We start from the raw sequence: 25,869 nt of genomic DNA, 5'->3' as shown, positions 1-25,869 counted from the left end.
ATCAAGGCTTGGCTACATGGCTGAGTGCACTTGCTCCATGGCAACAAGGCTACACAAACTGGCCGAAGAATGGAGATAATCAGAATAATATTTATGCTCTTTATATAACTGACAGAGCTAAGCCTGTTGTAAAATTGGTTTTTCGAGGTGATGTTGATAACAACCATATCACTGACCCATTTGGAGACTTTGGTCGTTTGGGGCAATCTTGGTCTAAACCAGCATTTGCTGAAGAAGTAGTGTAGAAAGGAAACCACAAGTCAGTTCTCTTCTTCTCTGGATGGTACGATGTTGCAATAGATGATGATTTCGTAATTGGACTTGGTAATATTGAATATGGGTGATGATTTCTTGATACGACAATGCAGCCGCTAAAACATCATGGTTGTCGATATATTAGGTAACTAAAAATAGACGGTTTTATGGTGATATAACGTCTTTAAACCAATAATTACATAACACCGTCTCTTGTGAACGCATCCTGCGCCAATACCCTCGATTATTCGTTCTTCTCACCAGCTCGTGATCATAGGGACGCTATTATTCAGCACCTTGAACCATCTCCCCAACAAGAGCATGGCACCATAGAGAACTACATTCAGACTGAAGGCAACTAAGTGTTTCACCTTCTCCTCCAAGGGTATCTGGATAAGCAGACCAATGATGAGCCACAGCAATCGTCGGTAACGAGTAGAGATGGAGAGCAAAGCAATTACATTAGAAAAAATACCTCCAGACAACTGACCAGTTTGTTTGGTTCTGTCGTAGTCAAGCGTTGCAGTGACAGCCAGAGGAAGCAATCCAGCGTGTTCCCGCTGGATGCTCAGTTAAACCTCAATACTAACAAGTACTCTGATGGCATGAGGAAACAATTGTCAAAGATGTGATTGAGCGCTCTTATGATCGAACGATTAACCGACATTATGATAGTTGCCTAGGGATAGTTGGAAAACGACAGGCTATGCAACTGGTAACGGATACGGCTCAAGACTTTGAAGCTTCTTATGAACAACGCAAGGTTGGGATTGAGCAAACAGAAGACCTGCAGATCCTCAGTTTTGACGGGAATGGCTTGGTGATGAGCTAGGAATGGTTGAGGGAAGCAACCAAGAAGAACGCGTAAAAGAGTCCGCAGGAGCTGCAAACTAGGCTCAGTCCGTGAGAAAAGAAAGATCGCAAACGAATGGCACAAGTAGCCACCGTTTATACGGTAAAACCCATTCCTCGAATAACAGAATCGCCATGGATATGGATCGGAAGAGCGACAACGTTGTTAAATTCCGTCCTCTAGCCAAGAATAAGAGAGGGTGTCCAAGTGTAGAAAGAGAGGCGGAAGCCGTGATAGAAGAAGTTTTCGAGGAAACGCTCAAGCTAGATCCGGAGCAGACACGGCAGTTGGTCATTATTATTGATGGGCACCCTCATCAGCAGAAACTAATTACCGGGATTATGCAAAAGAAGGGAGTTAAGGCAACCATCATCATGGACTTTATCCATGTACTTGAATAACGTTAGTTCGACTCTTCAATTCTGGCTACAACCACTTGAATTTTAAGGTCTTTAGCCGGAGTGATATTTTTTGAAAAATGTCCAATAGCTCCTTCGTAGCCTTTGCCAGCCAATAAAGTACTCAAATTACTCTTTTTTGTAATCTGAAGATGTACAAAAAGGCTTAATCCTATGTAGCACAAGGGATTATCTCGTAGAACTCACGTTTAATATCTGTGGAAAGACTAGCACTGCTTACACGATAAGGGGATGAGGCTATTGAAAGCTGGGAGGCAGATAGATCTCTGAAAATACTCATGGGAGAGTCTGACAAGGTGGCCCGGGGCATTCAGTAAAATGCTAGCCAGAGAGGTCTGACGAAACGTGAGGCCATTGAGAAGTGTGCAGACTATCTTCAAAAAAACTGTCCCAAGCTTTGTTATGACAAGGCGTTGGATGCTGGCTATCCTATTGCCAGTGAGTAATTTAGGGAGCTTGCCGCCATTTACTCAATGACCGTACGGATCCCCCCTAGGCAAAGTTGAGTGTGCAATGGGCAGAAGCTGTGTTGAAGCTACGCTCACTGGATTCAAGTGGAGATTGGCAGGCATATTGTAACTTCCAAAGGAAGGCTCTCACCTTCATAATCATGTAGAACTAATAAGTGTGGCGTCGTAGCAAGGGAACCACTCCCTGCTCAGTTTTGGCGGTAATGACCTAGTGCTGTGCCATGAATGTTTGAGGGAAACAACCAAGAAAAACGCGCAAAAAAGTCAGTAGAAGCTGCAAACCAAGTTCAGTCTGGGAGAGCAGAAAGATCACACACGAATGACACAGGTAGTCACCATTTATACGGTAAAACCAAATCATAGAACGCCAGAATCAGTCATGGATATGGAAAGGAAGAGCGACAACGTTATTAAATTAATATGAGTTTGTTTCAAGAACAACTGTCTCTATGACCTGTGCACTAGGTTCTGGTAGTAATTATCTGTATGGTGTCAATATTGAGAACGTAGCCGCGATATTTAATTTTAATAAACTCTGTGATTCACAGCGACCTTGATAAGACAGGCCGTCGGAAATGGCTAAGTTACCGTTAATGGTTGGATGAACTAAACTCCTACTACTTCCTGAGTTGTAGTGGTTATCTTATGCAACCTGAATTCTTCCAAAAATCTATTGATTTCATTTCAACCTTAACTACAGAACAATTTGGTATCCTAGACAGCACTCTTCCCAGTATTCGAATCGAGATGGAAGAAGCTTCAGCAGACTCTGAGAGTGAAGTTGCACCTACCGGCAATGATGTCATATCTGACCGTGGAAAGATGGTACTGACCGAGTTTGATAAACGCCCAAAATGCCATACTTGTCAAGGTATTCACATAAACCCTTGGGGAAAGTGTAACGGCAGACAACACTACTGCTGCAACCCTTGTGATGCCACATTCAATGCTTTCAGTGTAACCCCTTTGACAAGGCTCATATACCAAGATAAGTGGGACAGTTACTTGGCTGGTATGACTCACTCTCTGACACTAAAGCCAGCAGCTATATAGAGTGAAATTGACCTGAAAACCTAGTTTCGCTGGCGTTATCACTTTCTTGACATGAGTAAAAATGACTAAGCAGAAGAGTTCAGTGGTATCACTGAGCTTGATGGAACCTGTCGCTGTAAATCCTTCCATAGCTGAAGAAAAGATATACCAAAGCCTTCGCTAAAACGCGCCAATGATCCCGTCACAACCCGGGGTATATCGATTATGGTGGCTCATGACCATAACAAAAACACCGTTTATGGTGTCGTGGAAAAAGAAGTGCAACTGAGCTGTGCAAGCACTTAAATGGACGTATATCGATTCAGCCCACGGTCTGCGCGGATGCTCATCTGGCACACGAGAAACTTTCAGACATACTGGGGTTTTAGTTTAAAGAGCTGGTTATGTCAGCAGGCCAGCATGTCATAAAAGGTATTTACCATATCCAGATGTAAATTCTTACCATAGCCACTTTAAAACCCTTATAGGCGGTGTATTTCACAGAGTTGCAACCGAGTACCTGCCACATTAGCTGGCATGTAGGAGAAATCTGACGGGAGCTATCAAGATAACTGCCGGTCGTTTGATTAGTAGAATAATTGACACTGGTGTCACCAACCAGTAAAGGTAACTTTGCCGTTGGCAAGATTTGAAGAATACTACTATTGCACCTGCGCCAACTATTCTCATTAATAAGGAATGGAAGTACTGAAATATGTGTTCCCAAAATGTTCTTAAATATTTTGGCCTTATACCTGCAATATGCAAGTTCTGGAGAGAAAATAGATGAAAGACTATCATGGGTTTAGTTTGATTGAATTGATGATTACGCTGGTAATTATTAGTATTCTTACTGCCATTGTCTTTCCAAGTTACCGTGAGTATGTATTGCAGTCTCGGCGAAGTGAGGGCATCGCCATGTTGATGCAGGTTATGCAGCATCAAGAGAGATTTTTCACTGAGGAGCTTACTTATATATCAGATTTGGGGGTTCTGGGGCTAACAACCCCTGTGTCGTCAGAAAATGATAATTACATCCTTTCTGCATCCCAGTGTGGATCTACAGCAATTAATCGCTGTGTCCAATTGACTGCAACCCCTCAGGGACTTCAGGCAGGAGATGGTGATATTACACTTAACAGTATAGGAGTGAAAACACCAGCGGACTTTTGGAAGTAATATGTAAACGCGATGTTCTACTTTTCTTACTTCCCAGAAAAGTCGCACATCCCTCATTTGCAAGTGCTTCAGCCAAACAACCATATGACCAAACTATGAAAAACCGAGGATAACGCCCAACGTACACGTAGATAGCCGGCAGATTAAGCATAATTATGTAGCGCTAACGCACACTATTTATGCTGTAACCATTGGTAAGTCAGGGATTTTAAACTTTCATGGTCTCTCAAAAAGTAAAACATCGCGGATGTAAAGTATTTAATCAACCTCCTGATTGCCGATAGTTTCTCAATGTACAAAGGAAATAAGAGACCATGGCACATGGACACCAAAAAACAATCCGGTTTTTGATAATTGACTCATCACCAGATGAAGCTGAATCATTTTTGAATGTTTTTCGTGAATCACGGTATTCAACCCGTGCCCGCCTTATCAACTCTATTGATGATTTTGAGGAAGTGTTTTCAGGGCGGCAGGAATGGGATCTATTGTTAATAACAGAGCCACCTTCATCATTCAGCTACCATCATATTTTTGACTGGATTAATAGAAAAGGTATTGATATTCCAAGTATTATCCTGCAATCACCTGAGGATGAAACAGACCCTTTAGCTCTAATTAAAATGGGGGCTCGTGATGTAATTCCTTTGGGTTATGATGAATATCTTCTAATGGCTGCTCAAAAGGAATTTGAAGACCTTAAAATCAGGCGTCATCATCGCAGGATGAGTGTTGCACTTTATGAGTCTGAAAAGCAACGGCGACTGTTACTGGATGACAAGATTGATGCAGCTGTGTATGTCAGTAATGGTAGTGTCCAATATGCAAATCCTGCTTTTGTTAAACTGGTTGGATTTCCTAAAGGAACACCTCTGAATGGTAAGCGATTCAGGGACTTTATCAGTATAAAAGAACAGCATGATGTGGAAGAGTTTCTGACAGGAATTGAAGAGAGTGGGCAGGCTTTAGCAGTTATTCAATGTTTGCTGGTTGCCGAAAATGGTAAAAAGATACCTGCGCGGGCTGTGATATCACCAACTTCGTTGAATGGTGAATTTTCCTTAAGCCTTCAAATTAAGTTAGATGACCAAGAATCTGAAGGTAATACTCTCTACCAAATCATCAAGAACGCATCGCCGGATAGTGAAACAGGCCTTATTGATCGCAAACAATTTGATAAAGAACTAGATGTTACTATTCAAAAAGTTGTTTCAGGTAATGGTAAAGCTACCATGTGCTGTATTTATGTGAGTGACTTAAAAACTATACATGAGAAACATGGTGCAAAAATTAGTAAGGAGCTTATTAAGACTATTGCTAAAAGGATAACCACTCATTTCGTTGGCATCTGCTCTGTAGCAAGTATTGGTAGTGGAAGCTTTATTGTTTTATTCAGGACTGGGTCTGAGCAGGAAGTGAAAGTACTTGCTGATGGTTTACTGACAATTGTTACAGGCGAGAATTATGTGATTGATCAAAATCTGTTTTCTGTCAAACTTGCAATTGGGGCAACTGTTATCAGTGATACTAATAACAATAGTAAATCTCTATTTGATCAAAGCCGTCAAGCGACAATTTTGTCTCAGAAACATGGTGGCAATCAGCTGTATTTCTATCAGAAACGGAAAGTTAACCATGTTCATTCTGTAGAAAGGCAGCTTGCTGGAATGGTAAGCTACGCACTTAAATGCAAAAAAATCAGATTAAGTTATCAGCCAATTATTTCTCTTCTTGGTTCGTCTGCTGAGTATTATGAAGTCTCTTGTATAATGAATGACGCACAAGGCAGAGAACATGATGCATCAACCTTCAGACCAAAACTGGAAAAGATCAGCCTTTGGAGCAAGCTGGATCGGTGGCAACTTATTGAGGCCAGTAAAGCTTTAATCGCTAAGCGGGAAGAGGGAAACGATACCCGCTTACTTATGCATATTGGTGGGTTTTCTGCTACTGATGATACATTTCTTCCTTGGATGAAGGTTGCTTTCAAGGCTGCCGGGATTCCTGCTGGTGCCGTTACTATCGAGTTGAGTGAGCAGAACATTGCCAGATACGTAGAGGCAATTCCAACCTTTTTCAGATCTTTAAAAAATATGGGCTGTCAGACTGTTATCAGTGAATTCGGTTGCAGCCTTAATCCGCTGGAAGCTATTTCACATCTGGATATTGATTTGGTAAAGCTTGACCAATCTTTCACTGAAGGTCTAAGAGAGAGTGATAATGTCGAAGAATTGCAGAAAATTATTAAAGCCATTAATGCCCATGGGAAAAAAGTCATTGTACCAGGTATTGAGACAGCCGAGGATATGACTCATGTATGGCAATTTGGAGCAGACTTTATTCAGGGTAGCTATATGCAGTCCCCTTCAGAACGTATGGACTTCAATTTTGGATCGGATGGTTAAAACCACTTTGCTTTAAGCCTGCAACCACGCTTATTTTCTAATAACTTCATTTTGTTCATTAATGGCTATATGTCTTTCTTCCAGTATTTCAATTTACAGACGGTGACACTTGCAAGACAATACCGACCCTTAAGGTGATTGATGTATTCGAGCCTATGTTTTTAACAAATGGGTAGACAGGTATTTCCATGTCAGCAAAGCTCAATATGGTCATGGCCCAGCTGAATCTGATGGTGGGCGACATTTATGGGAACACCACTCGTGTTATTGAGGCTGCCGAGCAGGCCCAGGATCAGCTGGATGCGGATGTTATTGTCTTTCCAGAGTTGACTATTTCCGGTTATCCACCGGAAGATCTGTTGTTGCGCCCAAGTCTTATGGTCAGAGTGGAGAAGGCTTTGAGCCGGCTAATGGTGGTTAATGGGATTGATCTGATTATCGGTGTTCCCTTGATGGGTGCTCACGGGCTTGAGAATCAGGCGCTGGTGATGCGAGATGGCGAAGTTCTTGCCCGTTATGGGAAACAGTACTTGCCAAATTATCAGGTTTTCGATGAAAAGCGTTATTTTGTAGAAGGTCATGGTACGGTTATTTACTCCTGTAAAGGTGTGAATATTGCGCTTTTGATATGTGAAGATCTCTGGTATCAGGGGCCTGTGCACATGGCCAAAGAAGCCGGAGCAGATTTGATTGTTAGTCTGAATGCTTCACCTTTTCATATGAACAAGCAGTCCCTTCGTCACCATGTGGTCAGAGAGCGTTGCCTTGAATCAGGACTTCCTGTGCTTTATACCAACCTTGTCGGTGGCCAGGATGAGCTGGTCTTTGATGGCGGCTCTTTCGCCATGAATGGTAATGGCGAATTAGCCTTTAGAGCGCCGTATTTTCCTGAAGAACTCTACTGTGTGACTTTTGATAAAGACTCTCTTACCTTCGATCAGGGTGAAGTTGAGGTGATACCTGAAGTTTGCTCCATGGTATATGATGCACTGGTTACCGGGGTCAGAGACTATGTAAATAAAAATGGCTTTAAAGGCATCGTCCTTGGTCTGTCTGGTGGCATTGATTCAGCATTGACTCTGGCGGTTGCTACAGATGCTCTTGGTAAAGATTTTGTTCAAGCGGTAATGATGCCTTACCATTACACATCTGATATAAGTCTTGAAGATGCTGAGGAAGAGGCAAAAATTCTGGGTGTGGAATATAAGATTTTGCCTATTGAGCCTATGTGCGATGCTTTTATGTATGCTCTAAATGCCGAGTTTGTCGGCTATGGTCGAGATACTACGGAAGAAAACCTGCAGTCTCGTTGCCGCGGCGTTATGCTGATGGCCATTTCCAACAAGAAAGGTTATCTGGTACTTACTACAGGGAACAAGAGCGAAATAGCAGTGGGCTATACCACTCTTTACGGTGATATGGCCGGAGGCTTTGATGTTCTGAAAGATGTACCAAAAACCTTGGTGTTTAAGCTTTCAGAATACCGCAATACCCGTGGCTATGTGATTCCCAAGAGGGTTATTGATCGTCCACCGTCAGCTGAACTGGCACTAGGCCAAGTGGATGAAGACAGCCTTCCTCCTTATGATGAACTCGATCGTATTCTTGAACTCTACATTGAGCATGATCATAGTGCCGAGGCCATTGTCAAAGAAGGGTTTGATTCGGATACGGTGTATCGAGTTCTGAGGCTGGTGGATATCAACGAATACAAGCGTCGCCAAACTGTTATTGGGGTTAGGATTACCACAAGAGGCTTTGGGCGTGACCGTCGTTATCCTATTACGAATGGTTGGGAGCTAGGGGTTTAAGAGTCTTTATCCGATAATCTAAGCCTCAAATAAGGCTCAGGTAAAATTGATGCAGCTTTTCCAATGACTGATGCAGCTGTTCTAAAGAGCCACTGTTATCAACTAGGTCATCGGCTTTGACTACCCTCTGCTCCCGCTGAATCTGACTGTTGAGGATCTGTTTGGTTTGCTCTTCGGTCATATTATCGCGAGCCATGGTTCTCTCTATCTGGATGTTCTCTGGCACATCCACTACAAGTACTCGGTCTACCAGCTCATGTTGATTGGTTTCCAGCATCAGAGGGGAAACCAATACGGCATAAGCTGATTCAACCCTCTTTAGATCATAAATAATCTGTTCCAGAATTTGCTTGTGCAACAGTTTTTCAAGCCACTCTCTCTCATGTGAATCATCAAAAATGATAGTTCTTAGCTTTCTGCGATCAAGACAATCACTAATCAGAATATCTGAGCCGTAGCGCTGCTCAATTACAAGAAGTGCTGCTTTCCCAGGTTCTACGACAACCCTTGCCGCGATATCCGCATCGACCATGGCAATACCTTTACTGACAAAAAAGTCTGCCACTGCCGTTTTACCACTACCAATGCCGCCAGTAATACCGATAGTAAAAGAACGATCAGGCTTAGATAGGGTTCTTTTCATCAGTTCAGTCCAGAGAAACTCAGGTAGGCTTCAATTAGCTTGTCTCCCCAGATCAATGCGATAAAGCCGGCAATGGCTAGATATGGGCCAAAAGGTATGTGGTTTGATTGCTCCTGACATCTCGTAACGATCAGCAATACGGCAGCAACCGTTCCTACTAGAGAGGAGATAAGGATGATCAGCGGCAGTTTAACCCAGCCAAGCCAAGCCCCTAGTGCTGCTAGCAATTTGAAGTCCCCATAACCCATACCTTCCTTACCGGTGATAAGCTTGAATACCCAGTAAACACTCCACAATGCCAAATAACCGGCAACGGCTCCCCACAGCGCCCGCTCCAAGCTTACGATGAGGCCAAAACTATTCACAATCAGTCCTGCCCAGACGAGAGGTAGTGTAATATCGTCTGGCAATAGCTGGGTATCATAGTCAATCATGGTCATGGTTAGCAGTGCCCAGCTAAACAGACAGAAGATAAGGGTCTCTAATGTGAAACCATAGGTAAGACCAATGACTGCGGTCATAACAGCACTGATAATCTCAATGGTTGGATACCGAAAAGATATTGCTGTCTTACAGGCAGAGCACTTTCCTCTTAAAAAGAGGTAGCTGATTACAGGGATATTTTCCCATGGCAGAATTTTGTGCTGACATGACGGACAGGTAGAAGTTGGAACGACTAGGTTATAGGCAGGCAGCTGGTCTGGCTCTTTTTCTGGGTGTAAAATGGCCTCACTCTGCTGCTGCCACTGCCTTTCCATCATGATAGGTAACCGGTGAATTACCACATTTAGAAAGCTTCCGACAATCAGGCCGATGATAGTCAGAACAAAGAGTAGGTAAGGTGTAGAGGTCTCAATAAGTTCAATAACCGGTGACATTCACATGGTTCCATTATGGTATCAGTGGCGCTGGCCAATCATTTTTCAGTCAGCTATCTAAAATTTAAATGGTATAATAGTGGCATGACTACACCCATAATCAAACCATTTGGTCAATGGGGAGATGGTTTCTGGATGATCAATTGCGATTTAACTCCAAAATCTGAGTAGAACCGGAAGCCAGTTTAATCCGTAAGTTTGCCTTTTGTTTCTTTTGCTCTGAGCCTGTATAATGTGGCAAGGATTTTACGGGTAGTTTTCTACGTTTCCATAGCAAGTTTTTGTTCACACACGAACGGTACCAAGTAGCCATTAGTCAAGTGCTTTCTCTGTCGATTATAAAACACTGAGATACATTCAAAATATTGCCTGCTTTGCCTGCTTTGCCTGCTTTGCCTCTTCCCTCGTCAGGAAGTCCTCATGATGAGTCAGTTCTGTCTTCAGTGTATGAAAGAAGCTCTAGGCTACAGCATTATCCAAGCAGTTCCCTTTACGACTAATGCTGCACATATAAAATTTGTTGTTAAGCAACTGGTGATAGCGATCAGAGATATATTGACTACCCAAATCACTGTGAATCAAAAGACCTCTCCGCTGGCTGCGCTTCCACATCGCCATTCCCAGCGAGTCAGTGACCAGCGTTGCTGTCGTTCTGTTGCTCATAGACCAACCCACAACGCCAATGGAACACACGTCGATGAAGACAGACAGGTACAATCAGCCATCACGAGTTGACACATACGCAATGTCGCCAGCACACGCCTGATTTGGCGGTGCCAGCTGAAAATCTCTATCTAGCAAATGTTCTGCCACTGGTTTGTCAAGGCAAGAATTTGTGGTTGCTTTAAACTTCCGTTTGGTTTTGCAAACGATGTTTTCTTCATTCATCAAGCGCCGAATCTTCTGCCGACTGACATGTTTGCCCATATCAGCCAGATCGTCTTTAATGCGCCGATCACTGTAAGGTTGACGACTCATCTCATGTATGTTTTGATATTTAACGTGAGTTCTACGCTTCAATTATGGCTATAGCCCTTGGATTTTAATGGTTTGAGGCATAGTGACGTTTTTTTGAAAAGTGCCCAATGGCTCCTTCTGATCCTTTACCTGTCAATAAAGTACTAAAATCACTTTTCCCCTGTAACATGAATATGTACAAAAAGGCTTAATCCTATGTAGCGTAAATGATTATCTCAGCGAACGCACGTTAGCTATCTATGGTACCATGCTCTTGTTGGAGAGTTGATTCAAGGTGCTGAATGATAGCATCCAAATGATCACGAGCTGCTGGGGAGAAGAATGAATAATCTATGGTATTGGCGCAGAATGCATTCACAGGAGACAGTGTTATGGAGTTATTGGTTTGACAACGTCATCGCACCATAAAACCGTCTCGTTTTCGTTACCTGATATATCGAAAATCCTTATGTCCTAAGGGCTCCATTGTCATAGCAAGGGCACCACACCAAAAGACAATGTACGACCATACAAATTTTATGTGCTTTTTACAAGTCGGTATATTCATGATAGTGGTGGTGAAAGACAGTATTATGTATTAATTGTAGGAATTTAGATGATTATGAAGGTTCTTTAAAAATTTTAAATTCATCAAGATGATTCCGGTAAATGATTTTATTATCTTTGTCTGTGTTTTAATACCATTGGTCATTTACTTAATCATTACTCGTAATTTCTTAACTAAATTTAATTGGGAGTGTTTATTTATTGTAAATTTTGGGTGGTGTGAGGTGTTCTAATTATTCCTGTTAGTCAAGTTGTAACTTGATTTTTTATTCAAAGAAAGGGATGCCATCGTTGACTTCTTTAAAACCAGTTGCTTATCAGGCAATGAAAGGTTTTACATTAATTGAACTTATGATTACAGTTGTATTAATAGCCATCATGGTTAATATGATTGTTCCACTTGGTTATTTAGCCGAACAATTTAAACTTGATTACTTGAATCAGCGAATTTTTTCCAGTGTGGCTCTTGCTAGAAGTGAAGCTATTACAAGATCTGAAATAATCAGCGTATGCCGTTCTGAGTCTGGAGCGTCATGCGATTATGGTATTAATTGGGCTGATGGATGGGTCGTTTTTGTAAATCCAAATAATAACAATCAAATCGACTCTGGTGAGGAGGTTATTATGATTTATGGAAAAGTTAATAGCCCAGTAAATATTTACTGGACTGGTGGATCACGATTAACATTTATTCCTAGGGGAAGTCCTGTTGGAGCTGGCAGCTTTACATTATGTGCTGTCCCTTCAAGATCTCTTCCTGAAAGATTGGTCAGTATTTCTGCTGCTGGACTCATTCGCAAAATGGATGGGGTAATCTGCCCATGAATAATGAATCCCATCAGGTTTCTCTTTATTTAACATGTCGTGGTGTTTCCAATATGACTGGCTATTATATTCGACAGCATGGGGTTGGGTTAGTTGAAGTGATGATTGGGGTATTGATTTTTGTGAGTGGTGTTACGGCTATTGTTGGTCTGCAGGGGCAGGCTATCAAAGTCAATCATGACAGCGCTCAGCGCTCTCAGGCTGTATGGCTGGCAAATGCAGCTTTAGAACTAGTGCAGGCAAATATTGCAGGCCTTGATGCTGGGAGGTATCAGGCTGCCTCTTCATCAACTCGCAACATTGAAGCATTGTGCTCTTCTCCACCAACCTCATGTTTGGGCCGGACTTGCTCTCCGACTGAAATGGCTGAGTATGACGTTCATCAACTCATGTGTAGAGGTAGCTCTCCACTGTCTGATATAATTGCACCTGAACTTGAGATTGGATGCTCCGGATCATGCACAACAGGGGATATTGTAGTAGTGCGTGTTTCGTGGGATTCAAGAGGCGCTGCTGGAGGCGTTTTTTCATCACGTCAGAAGGTAGATCTTTCTTTCATGCGGGAATAATTAACATCTTATAAACCAAAGGCTATGCCGGGTGAATAGCATAGGTTTTACCGTGACGACGGTAGCTAATCTTCATATTTCGACCAAAAAAAGTAGAAGAAACTTAATGCGAAATTACAATGGTTTTGCCCATACGCGATGTGATTGTAAGTATCACCTTGTCTTTATTCCGAAGAGACGTCGTAAGGTTATTGACGGAATGCACAGGAAGTATCTTGGAGCAATTTCCAATTAAGTTGCCAGAAGACAAGGTTGCAATATTTAGTGTAGGGGAGGGAAAATTTGATGTCAGATCATGTACATATGTACATTAGTATCCATACGAAATATCCAGTCACACAAGTGGTTGGTTACCTGAAGGGAAAGTACACAATTGAGATTGCAAAGAACTTTAAAGGCAAGCAAAGAAACTTCAATAGCGAGCACCTCTGGGCAATAGGCTACTTTATCTCTACAGTTAAACTGGATGAAGAAATTGTGAGAACGTACATCAGAGATCAAGAAAAGAATGACTTCAATCTAGATCAGCATTATCTTGATTGGTATGAGCGCCCTTTTCCGCAATAAAAGCCATTAAAGAGCGTAATCAAATAAGCCTACGCCTATGCCGTAGGTCAGTGAACTTTAAAGGATGTTGGTTAATGGGCAGACATAATGGATTTAGTCTAATTGAAATGATGCTGTCCATGGTTCTTGGCTTGATTGTTACAGGCAGCGTATTACAGTTGACTGTTAATAACAATCGATCAACCAAAACCAATGAGTATATTTCTCTGGTTCAGCAGAGTGGTCGTCATGCTCTGTATATTTTGAGCCGTGATTTACGAATGTCAGGGTACAAGTCAAATCATGGAGGTGCTCCTATAGTGCCTCTTTATTTAGGCGCCTGTGAAGGCGATTCCGTTTGTACTATGGATGGTGGTGGCATTATCAACGACAGAGTGGCGGTACAGTATGAACCTACCAGTGGTTTTGACTGTACAGGTAATGCCATTACAACACTTGGTGCAGTTATAGCGAATGTCTATTTCATAGATGTAGATGCTAGACATGATAATATTCACGCTCTATTTTGCCGGAGTTATGATGTGCTGGCGGAAATGCCAAGAGGGGTTGCCATTCCTTTGGTTCATGGAGTAGAAAAATTACAAGTTTTATATGGATTAACAACAACTGGATCAAATCATGTAACCAAATATTTGACTGCCGACTCAATTACAGATTGGAGAAATATTCGTAGCATTCGAGTCGCTGTGTTGGTTGGATCTGGGTTTGAATCTGAATTCATGTATGTCAGATCCAGACGGTACAATCTTTTAGAAAGCGGAGATCAGTTGTTTACGGATAATATTCCAAGGTTTCAATTCAGTACTGCTGTTCACCTGAATAATTCTGGTATTTAAATGGTGGTCGAAATGATATTAAAAGACAAGCAGAAAGGATCGTTTTTGTTGATTACCATGATATCCATCCTTATCATGCTTTTCTCCGGCCTTTTCGTTATGGAAATGGCTATGATGGAAGAACGGAAAGTTGGTAATGAGCAAAGAACCATGAAAGTATATCATGTTGCCTACAGTGAACTGGAAGCCCAAGTTAAATATTTAGAAGAGAATCAGGTTCACTTTTATAATACCTTGTCTGGTGAACAAAATCTTGTCAGCATAGTTCACTCTTCTGGTTGCGGTACCACAGGAGAAATCTGTCAGACGGTAACACTACGATATATTTCCGAAGCTCCACCACCTGCAGGCTATAGTGTAGGTAAATATGTTAGTCTAGTTTATGAAATTGATAGTGAAGCTAGAATTGATAGCACTGGAGCCAACTCCAATCAGACCTTGGGAGTAATTTATATAAGTCCTGTTCTTGGAGGTTGATAATGTACGCGATGTTCGACTTTTTTAGAGTCCATGAAAGTTTAAAATCCCTGACTTAGCAAGGGTGGCAGCGTAAATAGTGTCGTTATAGCAACATATTTATGCTTAATCTGTCTACTATCGCCGTGTAAGTTGGGCATTATTCTCGGTTCCCCATAGTTTGGTCATATAGTCGTATGGGCTGAAGCCCTTAGAAATTAGAGAATGTTCGACTTTTTTGGGAAGTAAGCAAAGTCTAACATCTCGTTAATGCTGAATCGAAAACTTAATTCGCTAACCATGTTAATCATGTTGTTCAGTTTCAAATCTGAATCGTTTGAAACATATGACGGCTGTTCACCACCACAATTGATATTCTCCTGAATCCCACTTCCCAAACAGTGAAAGGCATTCAAGAAAATCCTGATACAGCCTTTCCAGTACCAGATTAGTGGCTTGATTACCTTGGCTTGGTTGCCGCAACATGCCTAGAGCCAAAGATAGCTGAATATGTTGATGCACGCATAACTAATGACGGTTAAGGTTCCCTTACTGGTTGGGGACACCAGTGTTCAGTTATTCTATTAATCCAACGACCGACAGTTGCTTTACAGCTCCCGTCAAATCTCTACTCCATTCCAGATAATGTGACAGGTACTCTGTTGCAGCTCAGCGACATATACAGCCTAACCAGCGTTTAAAGTGGCTATGGTAAGAATTTACATGTTGGATATGGTAAATAACGTACGCGCGATAGCGAAAGACAGGTAAGCCACAGCCACTAAACTATCTTTTGGATACCAAACCATAGATAACGAACTGGAGAATTCCGTGTCTATTGTTATGGTATTCTGTGATGTTGATGATTTCTGCATAACCTTTGAACCACAATTGCATAAACAACTCATCTGTTATTCAAAGTAAGGCTACAAGGCTACCAACATTATCGCTTAGTGAAATAATGACCATCAGAACCTATTCCTATCATAGTGTCTTGAGCAAGTTCAAGCACTATTACTAGAAACTGATCACACAACATAAATCAAACTATTTCCAGAACTTAGTATCCTACAATCGCTTTGTAGAATTAATGAAACAGGCTTTGATACCACTAACGGTTTATCTAAAGTCTTAGTGCATGTGGCAACCAACTGTCCTGTCATTCATTGATTCAACGCCCATCGTTGTCTGTGACAACCATAGGATCAACAGCCACAAGGTTTTCAGTAAAGAGGCTAACGGGGGAAAAACGTCTACATGGTGGAAGTTTGGTTTAAAGTTACACATTATCATTAACCATCTTGGAGAAATTCTAACATTTTGCCTGACAACGGCTAACACCTATAACCGTAAACCAGTACCAGATCTCATAGAAAAGTTAACTGGTTGAATTTATGGAGATAAGGGCTATGTCTCTGAGAAGTTGGTAGCCTGGTTGCAGGAGAAAGGCCTGAACTAGGTAATTAAAGTCAGGAACAATATGAAGCCAAAAGAACTGAAGGCCTCTGATAAAGTGATGTTGAGGAAACTGGCAGTAATAGAAAGCGTAAATAATCAGTAGGAGAATATTCCGCAGATCGCACATACTAGACACCGTTCACCATTTCACTTTGCTGTAAACTTGATGGCATGATTAATTTCCTATTAACGGCAGCCAATAAAGCCACATATTGATGTTTCGGTACTAACAGAAGGTGTCCAATGGCTTTCTAAGCGTCAAACTCACGTTGAATACCTTAGCAAGTAGGGCATTTTTGGTGTTTATCAAACTCGGTAAATACCATCTTTTCAAGATCAGATATGACACCATTACCGGTAGGTGCAGCTTCACTCTCAAAGTCTACTGCAACTTCTTCAATCTTGATTCTGATACTGCGTAGAGTGCGGTCCAGAATACCAAGTTATGATATGACTAGGATTTTCCGGACACTTTATTTACTGCTTTTCACCACCCCCATTAATATTTTCCTGAATCCCACTGTCCGAACGGTAAAAGACATTGGAAGAGCCTCTTTTGATACGACAATGCAACTACTAAAATATCATGGTTGTCGATCTATCAGGTAACGTAAAAGAGACGGCTTTATGGTGATATACCGTCGTCAAACCAACAACTACATGACACCGTCTCTTGTGAATGTATCCTGCGTCAATGCCATCGATTATTCATTCTTCTAACCAGCTCGTGATCATTTGGACGCTATCATTCAGCACCTTGAATCCACTCTCCAACAAGAGCATGACACCATAGAGAGCTATATAAGGACTGAAGGCAACTAGTGTTGCGCCGTCTCCTCCAAGGGGATCTGGATAAACAGGTCAATGATGAGCCGCAGCAATCATCAGTAATTGGTAGCGACGGGAAGAAAAGAAATCACATCTGCCAAAATACCTTCCGACGACTGACCAGCTTGTTTGGTTCTGTCGTAGCCAAGCGTCGCAGTTACAGCCAGTAGAAGCAATCCGGCGTGTTTCCGAAGGATGCTAAGTTAAACCTCAATACTTACCAGTACTACGATGGCATGAGGGGAAAAATTGTCAGCTATATGATAGATCGCTATTATGATCGAACGATTAAACGACCTCGTGAGAGTTGCCACGATATGGTTGGAAACCGACAGGCTGTGCAACTGGTGCGGATACGGCTCAAGACTTTGAGTTTTTTTACGAACAGCGCTAGGTTGGGATTGAGCAAACAGCAAACCTGCAGATCCTCAGTTGTGACGGTAAGGCTTGGAGTAATGCGCCAAGAATGGTTGAGGTAAGCAACCAAGAAGAACGCGCAAAAGAGTCAGCATAAGCTGCAAACACGGCTCAGTCTTGGAGAGAATAAAGATCGCAAACAAATGGCACAGGTAGCCACCATTTATACGGTACAACCCAAACCTCGAACGGCAAAATCGGTCATGGATATGAATTGGAAGAGCAACCATATTGTTAAATTACGTCCTCCCAGCAGGAATAAGGGAATGTTGGCTAGTGTAGAAAGAGAGGTGGAAGCCGTGATAGAAGTAGCTTTCTAAGAAGCTCTCAGGAGAGATCATGAGCAGCAACGGCAGTTGGTTATTACTATTGATAGGTACCCTAATCGGCGGAAACTGATTACCGGTATTATGAAAAATAAGGTAGTTAAGGCAAGCCTCATCATGGACTTTATCCATGTATTTGAATATCTGTGGAAAGCCGGTCACTGCTTACACGACAAAGGGTATAAGGTTATTGCAAGTTTAGTGGCAGAACGGTCCATGAAGATACTCATGGGAGAGTCTGACAAGGTGGTTAGGGGAATCCGGCAAAGTGCGAGCAAGATAGGTCTGACAAAACGTTAAGCCATTGATAAGTGTGCAGACTATCTTCAACAAAACCGTCCATGTCTTTGCTATGACAAGCCGCTGAATGTTGGCTATCCGACTGCCAGTGGAGTAATTGAGGGAGCTTGCCTCCATTTGATCAATGATCGTATGGATCTCACTGAGGCGAAATGGAGTTTACAAGAAGCATAGGCTGTGTTGAAGCTATGCTCACTGGATTCAAGTGGATATTGGCAGACGTATTGGAACTTCCATAGAGAATGCTCTCGCCTTCGTAATCATGGCGAACTAATGAATGGGGCGTCGTAGCGATGGCACCACACCCATAGTTTTTCCTTCAAGCCAACCACATGTAGCTCTTAATTATTGATCGTTAACTCATTAATTCCCTGAAAACAGAATAATACCCATCTGGCTGTATGGTTGGCATGGCTTTGTCTTATGATTTAGAGAGAATCGGCTTTGTCTGTTCAACTCATGTGTGATTCTGTGCTGTAAAGCAGCATAGCCATCAGACAGAGTGTCATTACCATCAGCAATGCTTCAATGCGTTCAAGCTTTTTAAGGTAAAGGTGCGATACCAAGAAATTCTGGCTCTTCAGAAATAGAAATCCTCTTTCAACATGTTGCTGCGCCTAATAGGTAGACAACAATTCACCTGCATTCAGATCGTCCTGATTCAGGTCATGCGTGCCCATAATAAAGCAACCAATGAAGCCTCTGCATCCTCGTACTTCTCGCATATTACTCAGCAGACTGCTTGTACATGGTATTCCTATGATCAGGTTCACTATCCGTCGATGGACGGCCTTTTTTCCCATAGCCGAGCTTACTGATAACCTCTGGCTCTGAGCTTTGACAGTATTTACATTGTTTTTGCCAGAGAGAAAATGCCTTCAAAGCACCATCCCGGCAACGAAATGCCTTTTTGCCCAGTTTCCCCAGATTACCGGCCTACTCCAGTGACTTTTTCTGTACCCTTTTGGTCAGTGCTTTCTAGTCACTGAGCCTTCGATTATCATTCCGGAACAGAACCCAACGTTACTCAACCTCTCCAGAACAGGAAGATACTTTAGCAGAGTAATAATCATCATGGCCTTCAACAGGCTACAGTGACATAGAAGGCGCTTTTTTAACTAACTCTTTTGCCTCCTTGATATTCATGGAAACTAGCGTGATAAATGGCTGTTTTTGCTGATCTAGAGACTGAATGGTTTCGGTAACATACAGTGCCGCATCCACTACCATCTAGTGATTATTCAAGGCCTCTTTGAAGCATGACGAGTGTTTTTTGATGATCTCATTAAAGCAGGTTTTGTCGTTTAGTGCTGCTCTTTTGATATGACAATACAGCCGCTAAAACATCATGGTTTTAGATATATCCGGTAACGACAAAGAGACGGGTTTATGGTGATATAACGTCGTTAAACCAATCACTACATAACACCGTCTCTTGTGAACGCACGTGCGCCAATACCCTCGATTATTCATTCTTCTCACCAGCTCGTAATCATTCAGCACCTTGAATCAACTATCCGACAAGAGCATGGCACCATAGAGGGCTATATCCAGACTGAAGGCAACTGAATGTTGCGCCTTCTCCTTCAATGGTATCTATATAAGCAGGACAATGATGAACCGCAGCAATCGTCGGTAACTGATAGCGCCGGTGAGCAGAGAAGTCACGTCAAAAATAATCTCTCCCGACAACTGACCAGCTTGTTTGGTTCTGTCGTAGTTACAGCCATAGGAAGCAATCCAGCGTGTTTCCGCTGGATGCTCAGTTAAACCTCAATACTGACAAGTACTCTGATAGCATGAGAAAAAAAATTGCCAGCGCTGTGATGGATCACTCTTATGATCGAACGATTAAACGACATCGTAGAGTCGCCCAAGTATGGTTGGAAAATGATAGGCTATGCAACTGGTAGCGAATACAGCTAAAGGCTTTGAGGTTTTTTACGAACAGCTCAAGGTTGTAATTGAGCAAACAGAAGACCTGCAGATCATCAGTTCTGACGATAAGACCATGGTGATGCACTAGGAATGGTTGAGGGAAGCAACACGGAAGAACGCGCAAAAGAGGCAGTAGAAGCTGTAAACCAAACTCAATCCTGGAGAAAAGAAAGATCCCAAACTGATGGCACAGGTAGCCACCTTTATATACGGTAAAATCAAATTCTCGAACGACAGAATCGGTCATAGATATGAATCGGAAGAGCGATAACGTTGTTAAATTACATACTCCATCTAGGCATAAGAGAGTGATGGCAAGTGTGGACGGAGAGTCGTAAGCTGTGAGAGAAGGATCTTTCAAGTAAGCGCTCAGGCGAGATCCGGAGCAGAAACGGCAGTGAGTCATTGTTATTAATTGGCACACTCATCAGTGTAAACTGATTACCTAGATTATGAAAAAGAAAGGAGTTAAAGCAACTATCATCATGGACTTTATCCATGTACTTAAATATTTGTGGAAAGCCAGTCACTGCTTACACCACAAGAGTAATGAGGCTATTGCAAGCTTGGTGGCAAAACGGTCCCTGAAGATACTCATGGGAGAGTCTGACAAAGTGGCTCGGGTAATCAGGCAAAGTACTAGCAAGAGCGGTCTGACAAAACATTAGGTTATCGATAAGTGTGCAGACTATCTTCAACAAAACCGTCACAGGATATGCTACGACAAAGCTCTGGATGCTGGCTATCAGATTGCCAGTGAAGTCATTGAAGGAGCTTGCCTCCATTTGATCAATGACCGCATGTATCTAACTTTGGCAAAGTGTAGTTTTCAAGGGGCAGAGGCTATGTTAAAGCTATGCTCCCTAGATTCAAGTGGAGATTGGCAGGGGTATTGGAACTGCCATAAGTAATGCTCTCACTTTCGTAATCATGAATAACTAATGAATTGGGCGTCGTAGCAAGGTAACCACCCCCATCTGAATTAGTGCTAAATAAAATACATCATCATAAATTGTTAACCTTCATACAGAAAGGCAATAGGTTTTTCACTATGTACAGAAAGGCAACAGCAGTATCAGTATTTCTTTCCCTCACTCTTTCATTAACCGCATACAGCGATAATATGTTTGGAGCAGAAGCCAATCAATTTCATTGTGGATCCATGGTTGTTGAAGTTCAGGGAGACTGGGCCATAGTCTCAGTTAACATTAAACGAGGATCTTTACAAAACGCTCGTTTATATCAAAAGGAGGAAGATGAAAACAAAACGTTTATACCCAGATTTATCAATACAAAGCTGCTCCATATTAAACAGGGTATTGATGATGACAAAGTGACTGGCCTCTCCTTCATGAAGTACCACCTAGAAACCGAGGTTGTCATTTCTCAACCACACGGTTCTAACATCACATCATTCTATATGACTAAAGGGGTATGTAATGCATTCCAGACCGGCAAGGTTACTGTAGAGTTGAAAACAGGAAACCCTATGGACGTTACTGTGTATCAATCTGAACGAGACAGTCACAGCAAGATTACTGCCAGCCACAAAGCCGGCAATTACACATCTGCCTACGTGCTGCTTCCTTTTAACGATCCTGAGTCTGATAAAAGCAGCCATAGCTGGACAGATGGCTGGAAAGACACGCTTAAGGATACGATTACAGAGTGGTTTCCAAAACCAGTGGTCACAGACTGGTTTAAGTGAAAATAACTAATCCGGTAGAGTAAGTGAGCAGCTATATAATTGCACCTGATGACCATTGTGCCACAGCCAGCTTGAGGAGCTTTGCTGCCACGAGGTAAGTTCGTGCAGTCATGTAACCAAGCCTTGATACCATTTCGTTCAAATCACAGTACCGGTCTAATCGATAACAATATTCAGCAAGGTATCTTGGCAGATACTTCTGGTTAATCTTATGGTACCTGCCTTTCAGAGAATGTTTGACGTTCCCGATCATGGTGTTGACCCACGTAAACAACTTATTAGCCATCGATTAGTAACCACCACCTGTAACCACGGCTGTATGTGTGTGTCCGACGTCGGCTATTCCTCTGAATGCACCGAGGCCATCACTTACAACCCCTCAGGTATTATCAGCGAGGTGCTTGTACGCCCAGAGTTCCAGCTCCTTTTCCCGGAAACTGTGGAACATGCTGAAACGCATATGGTGTGGCTCTTTTGATACTACAATGCAGCCGCTAAAACATCATGGTTTTCGATATATACGGTAACGAAAAAGAGACGGTTGCGTGGTGATATAACGTCGTCAAACCAATCACTCCATAACACTGCCTCTTGTGAACGCATCCTGCGCCAATACCCTCGATTATTCATTCTTTTCACCAGCTTGTGATCAGTTGGACGCTATCATTTAGCACCTTGAATCCACTCTCCAACAAGAGCATGGCACCATATAGAGCTATATCTGGACTGAATGCAACGAAATGTTGCTCATTCTCCTCCAAAGGTATTTGGATAAGCAGGCCAATGATGAGCCTCAGCAATCGTCGGTAACTGGCAGCAATGGGGAACAAAGAAATTACGTCAGTGAAAATACCTACAGACAACTGACCAGCTTGTTTGGTTCTGTCATAGTCATACATCGCAATTACATCCAGCAGAAGCAATCCAGTGTGTTCCCGCTGGATGCTCAGTTAAACCTCAATACTGACAAGTACTCTGATGGTATAAGGGGAAAAAATTGTAACCGATGTTATGGATCGCTCTTATTATCGAACGATTAAACGACATTGTGAGAGTTGCCAAAGTATGGTTGGAAAACGACAGGCTATGCAACTGATAGCAGATACGGCTCAAGACTTTTAGGCTTTTTACGAACACGCAAGGTTAGGATTGAGCAAACAGAAGACCTGCAGATCATCAGTTTTGACGGTAAGGGCTTGGCGATGCGCCAAGAATGGCTGAGGAAAGCAACTAGGCAGAACGCGCAAAAGAGTCAGCAGAAGCTGCAAACCAAACGCAGTTCAGGAGAGAAGAAAGATCGCAACCGAATGGCACCGGTAGCCACCATTATATGGTAAAACCCAATCCTCGGAAGGAAGAATCGGTCATGGATATGAATTGGAAGAGCGACAGCGTTGTTAAATTCCGTACTTCAACTAGGAATAAGAGAGCGTGTGCCAGTGTAGAAAGAGAGGCGGAAGCCGTGATAGAAGAATCTTTCGAGGAAGCGCTCAGGCGAAATCCTAGGCAGAAACGGCAGTTGGTCATTATTATTGATTGGCACCCTCATCAGCGGCAACTGATCACCTGTATTATGAAAAAAAGAAAGTTAAGGCAACCATTATCATGGACTTTATCCATGTACTTGAATATCTGTGGAAAGCCGGTCACTGCTTACACAACAAGGGGGATGAGACTATTGAAAGCTGGGTGGCAGAACGGTCACTGAAGATTACTCAGGATAGAGTCTTACAAGGTGGTATTGGGAACCCAGCAAAGTGCGAGCAAGAGAGGTATGACAAAACTAGAGGCCATTGATAAGTGTGTAGACTATCTTCAGAAAAACTGTCCCGTCTCTTCTATGACAAGGCGCTGGATACTGGCTATACGGTTGCCTGTGGAGTCATTTAGGGGGCTTGCCGCCATTTGATCAATGACCGTATGGATCTAACTTGGGCAAAGTGGAGTTTGCAGGCAGAGGCTGTGTCGAAGCTACGCTCACTGGATTCAAATGGAGATTGGCAGGCGTATTGTAACTTCCACAAGGGGTACTCTCGCCTTAGTAATCATGGAGACCTAATGAATGTGGCGTCGTAGCAAGAGAACCATACCAGTTTGCGATATTTCTTTTCTCCCGGACTGAGCCTAGTTTGCATCTTCTGCTGACTCTTTTGCGCATTCTTCCGTGTTGCTTCCCTCAACCATTTTGGGCGCATCTCTAGGCCCTTACCATAAAAACTTAGGATCTGCAGGTCTTCTGTTTGCTCAATCACAACCTTGCGCTGTTTGTAAAAAGCCTCAAAGTCTTGAGCCTTATCCGCTACCAGTTATATAGTCTGTCGTTTTCCAACCATACCGTGGCAACTCTCATGATATCGTTTAATCGTTCGATCATAAAAGTAATCCATTGCGTCGCTGATAATTTCCCCCCCAGCATCAGAATGCTTGTCAGCATCGAGGTTTAACTGGACGTACAGTGGAAACGCTCTGTATTGCTTCCGCTCCCTATAGCTGCTCAGCCTGACTACGACAGAACCAAACAAGCTGGTCAGTTGTCGGTAGGTATTTTTTCTGACGTGATTCCTCTGCTCCCAGTTACCGACGATTACTGCGGCTCATAATTGGCCTGCTTATCTAGATACCAGTGAAGGAGAAGACGCAATACTTCGTTGCTTTCAATCTGTATATAGCTCTCTATGGTGCCATGCTCTTGTTGGATAGTGGATTAAAGGTACTGAATGATAGCGTACAAATGATCCCGAGCTGGTGAGAAGAATGAATAATCGATGGTATTGGTGTAGGATGCATTCACAAGTGACAGTGTTGTGTAATTATTGGTTTGACGACGTTATATCATTATAAAATCGTCTCTTTTCCGTTACCGGATACATCGAGCACCATGCTGTTTTAGCGGCTGCATTGTCGTATCAAAAGAGTCGCACCAAAAGCAGCTTAACGTTAACCCTGAAAAGGTATTCCACGAGCAGTACCAAGTGTGCCTGCGCCTTCTTCTGAACAACAAAATACGGCAGGTATCAGCTAAATATGGATGGTAAAGAAGTCAACATCAAGAAAGAACAAACCGTCCTTGGGAACCGAAGTGGTTCCAATTTTTGCGGCTTGCTTGGCGTTTGTAGCAGCTGCAAATATCATGGAGAAAATGCCAGAATTAAACGAATGTCAACGGCTTCCATGACTCAGGAAGAGTTAGAGAAAGGGTGTTTTTTAGCCTGTGCCAGTCACGTTAATGGCGACATGTCCATGATGACCGGTTAGCCTAAAAACTTTGACTACGTTCCATATAGTGCGTACTCCCAGTCGCTCATTCATGTAGCCTTTGTATGGTATGCTCTCAACTTCCAATATTCTGCCAGCCCAAGAACACCAATGATAGATAAAGCCGCACTGATTAATAACATTGCCGCAAAAGCCGGTGAAATCTTCAACAGTGATAAAAGCCAGACTCGGGAAGATATTGAAAAGAATATTAAAGCACTGGTCGGTAGTGCACTATCCCGCCTAGAATTGGTCACCCGTGATGAGTTTGATACTCAGGTTGCTGTTTTAAGGCACACCTGCGAGCGTCTGGAAGTCTTGAAGAAGGAGTTCGAGGCTCTCAAGTCTGAGCAAAAGGTGCCGGAAGACTCCAGATCCAGATCAGGGAAGCCCTGATCACTAACATGCCACCATTACGTCTGGGTCTGGTTCCATCGCTACGGCGCCACATCCATTAGTTCTCCATGATTACAAAGGCGATAGTATTCCTTATGGAGATTCCAATACGCCTGCCAATCTCCACTTGAATCCAGTGAACTTAGCTTCAACACAGCCTATGCCCATTGCAAACTCCACTTTACCTAGGTTAGAACCGTAGGTATTGATCAAATGGCGGCAAGCTACCTCAATGACTCCACTGTCAATCGGATAGTCAGCATCCAACGCCTAGTCATCACAGAGCCTTGAACGGTTTTTTGAAGATAGTCTGCACACTTATCAATGGCTTCCCATTTTGTCAGACCTCTACTGCTCGTACTTTGTCTGATTCCCTAGGACACCTTATCAGACTCTCCACCTGAGTATCTTCAGGCACCGTTCTGTCACCATGCTTTCAATAGCCTATCACCCTTGTCGTGTAAGCAGTACCCGGCTTTCCTCAGATATTCAAGTACATGGATAAAGTCCATGATGATGGT

The 25,869-nt window shown here is 42.7% G+C and overlaps 1 protein-coding gene across 1 annotated transcript; it reads left to right on the top strand.

The window, feature by feature from the left end:
• Positions 1–6,819: 6,819 nt before the first annotated feature.
• LOC311329312 (glutamine-dependent NAD(+) synthetase-like) lies at positions 6,820–25,348 on the top strand (the record flags this gene model as incomplete). The annotated part of the gene is made up of 3 exons (XM_084463173.1): positions 6,820–7,158; positions 7,555–8,349; positions 25,232–25,348. The coding sequence occupies 3 exons, from the start codon at positions 6,820–6,822 to the stop codon at positions 25,346–25,348; spliced, it is 1,251 nt and encodes a 416-aa protein (XP_084319299.1).
• Positions 25,349–25,869: the final 521 nt, after the last annotated feature.

Source organism: Borostomias antarcticus (genome assembly GCF_949987555.1).
Source record: "Borostomias antarcticus genome assembly, contig: scaffold_77, whole genome shotgun sequence".
Lineage (NCBI taxonomy): Eukaryota > Metazoa > Chordata > Actinopteri > Stomiiformes > Stomiidae > Borostomias > Borostomias antarcticus.
Note: the sequence above shows the minus strand (reverse complement) of the source record. Positions and strands in the feature narration are given on the sequence as shown.